Genomic DNA, 2,109 nt, shown 5'->3' with positions numbered 1-2,109 from the left:
CATTTTTTTTTTACTAGACCAGCATTGGAAGGGTTAAACACAGAGGTTTAAGGGCCGGTTCACACGAACGTCTGCGCTGCGTCCGCGTCTATAAGCGTTCAACCGCTGAACGCCGAACGACACAAATCGTCATGTCGTTTGAACAAAACTATTTGCCTGCGGTTGTCAGCGTTCCAGTGAGCGTACGCGTTCAACAGCGTTTGGTAGCGTTTGATAGTTAGACGCCTGTTAAAGAGGAAGTAGTCATAAAAAGGGGCAGAACAACTGTACCTGGAAGTGGAAATTCGTCATAGGTTTGTACTTCCTGTACTCCTGAGTGATATCGACATTTTGTCTTTGAGCTCTGGTAGTTGTCCCCAGGAATTGCGTTTTTGACTTTCAATATGGATCAGTGTGAGGCTAGTCTGCTGCAGCTGAAGCTTCTTTCTTTGAGGATGCTTCTGATGAAGCGGTCTTCGCCTCAGAGGGTTGTGCGTCATCGTACATGGGTACATCCCATAACAGCTCAGAGGTCTACTAAGGGTGTCTTTATGGCCCTTTATAAAGACTTAAGAAGACACCCCGAGAAGTTTCACCGTTATGTTCGGATGTCTGTGTCGTCATTCGATGAACTCCTGATGTTGGTGTCGCCACTTATTCGGAGACAGCGCACCAACATGCGGATGCCGGTCAGTCCAGCCGAAAGACTGTTGCTGACCTTACGGTGAGTAAGGTTTTTTTTTTGTTTATGGTGTTTGTTTTTTTATACTTTTGTGTCCAACTCGTATTTTTTGTGTATTTTAATACTATTTTCCTCCTCGTCCTCAGGTTTCTTGCTTCTGGAGAGTCTTTTGCCTCATTGCATTATCAGTTTAGGTTGGGAAGATCAACTATACATGGGATAGTGCATGACACTTGCCGGCGGATTTGGGAGGTACTCCAACCACTTTATATGCCAGAACCAACTGAGGCTACCTGGAAAGAGGCAGCCCGAGGCTTCAAAGCCAAAGCAAATTTTCCAAATTGTGTCGGTGCCGTCGACGGAAAGCACATACGTATCCAGCTACCGACAGGAACCGGTTCTAAATATTTTAACTACAAGAAGTATTTCTCAATTGTGCTTATGGCTGTGGTTGATGCACAGTACAAGTTCATTGCAGTGGATGTGGGGTCCTATGGGAGTACTGCAGACTCTCACATATTCCGTTCCTGCAGTATTGGTCAGAAATTGTATGCAGGGGAATTAAATCTCCCCACCCCCTGTCCCATTGCTGATGGTGGACAGCCTTTCCCACATGTACTTGTAGGAGATGAGGCCTTTGCTCTGCATACAAACCTCATGAAGCCTTTCCCAAAGAGAGATTTGGATATTAGAAAACGTGTCTTCAATTATCGCCTCACTAAAGCACGAAGGTATGTTGAATGTGCCTTTGGGATTTTATCAAACAAATGGAGGGTGTTCCACTCTACACTAATCATGACACCTGATAATGTGGATAATGTAGTGAAGGCCGCATGCGTTCTCCATAATTATGTACGCATGAAAGAAGGCATTAACTCAGATGAGGTCCCAGATCATCCTTTCACAGACACTCAGAGTGTTTCTTGTAGAGGCAGCAATGAAGCCGGAGATGTACGTGGCAGATTTGCTAACTACTTTGTGTCTCGCGAAGGTTCCATACCATTTCAGTACAGCAAGATTTAAAAAAAAAAATAGACATGGACTGTTTCACACCAGTGCTGATCACTGAGCCTAGTTTGTGTCTGTACCACAAGTCTTCAACAGAACTGTTTCCAACTAAGGAGGTACAGAGACAACACTTTACCTGCCAGGGACTGTTTCACACCAGTGCTGATCACCACCACCCCACCCCCACTGTGCCTAGTTTGTGTCTGTACCACAAGTCTTCAACAGAACTGTTTTCAACCAAGGAGGTACAGAGACAACACTTTACCTGGCAGGGACTGTTTCACACCAGTGCTGATCACCACCACCCCACCCCCACTGTGCCTAGTTTGTGTCTGTACCACAAGTCTTCAACAGAACTGTTTTCAACCAAGGAGGTACAGAGACAACACTTTACCTGGCAGGGACTGTTTCACACCAGTGCTGATCACCACCACCCCACC

General features: G+C 45.8%; 1 protein-coding gene across 1 annotated transcript; it reads left to right on the top strand.

Annotated features, from left to right (window-relative positions):
* Positions 1-587: 587 nt before the first annotated feature.
* Positions 588-1,684, top strand: LOC137562324 (uncharacterized). The gene is made up of 2 exons (XM_068273661.1): positions 588-703; positions 808-1,684. Exons 1-2 carry the CDS (start codon positions 588-590, stop codon positions 1,682-1,684), a joined length of 993 nt encoding a protein of 330 aa, XP_068129762.1.
* The last annotated feature ends 425 nt before the right edge of the window (positions 1,685-2,109 follow it).

This window comes from Hyperolius riggenbachi, chromosome 3, assembly GCF_040937935.1.
Source record: "Hyperolius riggenbachi isolate aHypRig1 chromosome 3, aHypRig1.pri, whole genome shotgun sequence".
In the NCBI taxonomy this organism is placed as follows: Eukaryota; Metazoa; Chordata; class Amphibia; order Anura; family Hyperoliidae; genus Hyperolius; species Hyperolius riggenbachi.
The sequence above is the reverse complement of the archived record's forward strand: the minus strand, read 5'-3'. Positions and strand labels throughout refer to the sequence as shown.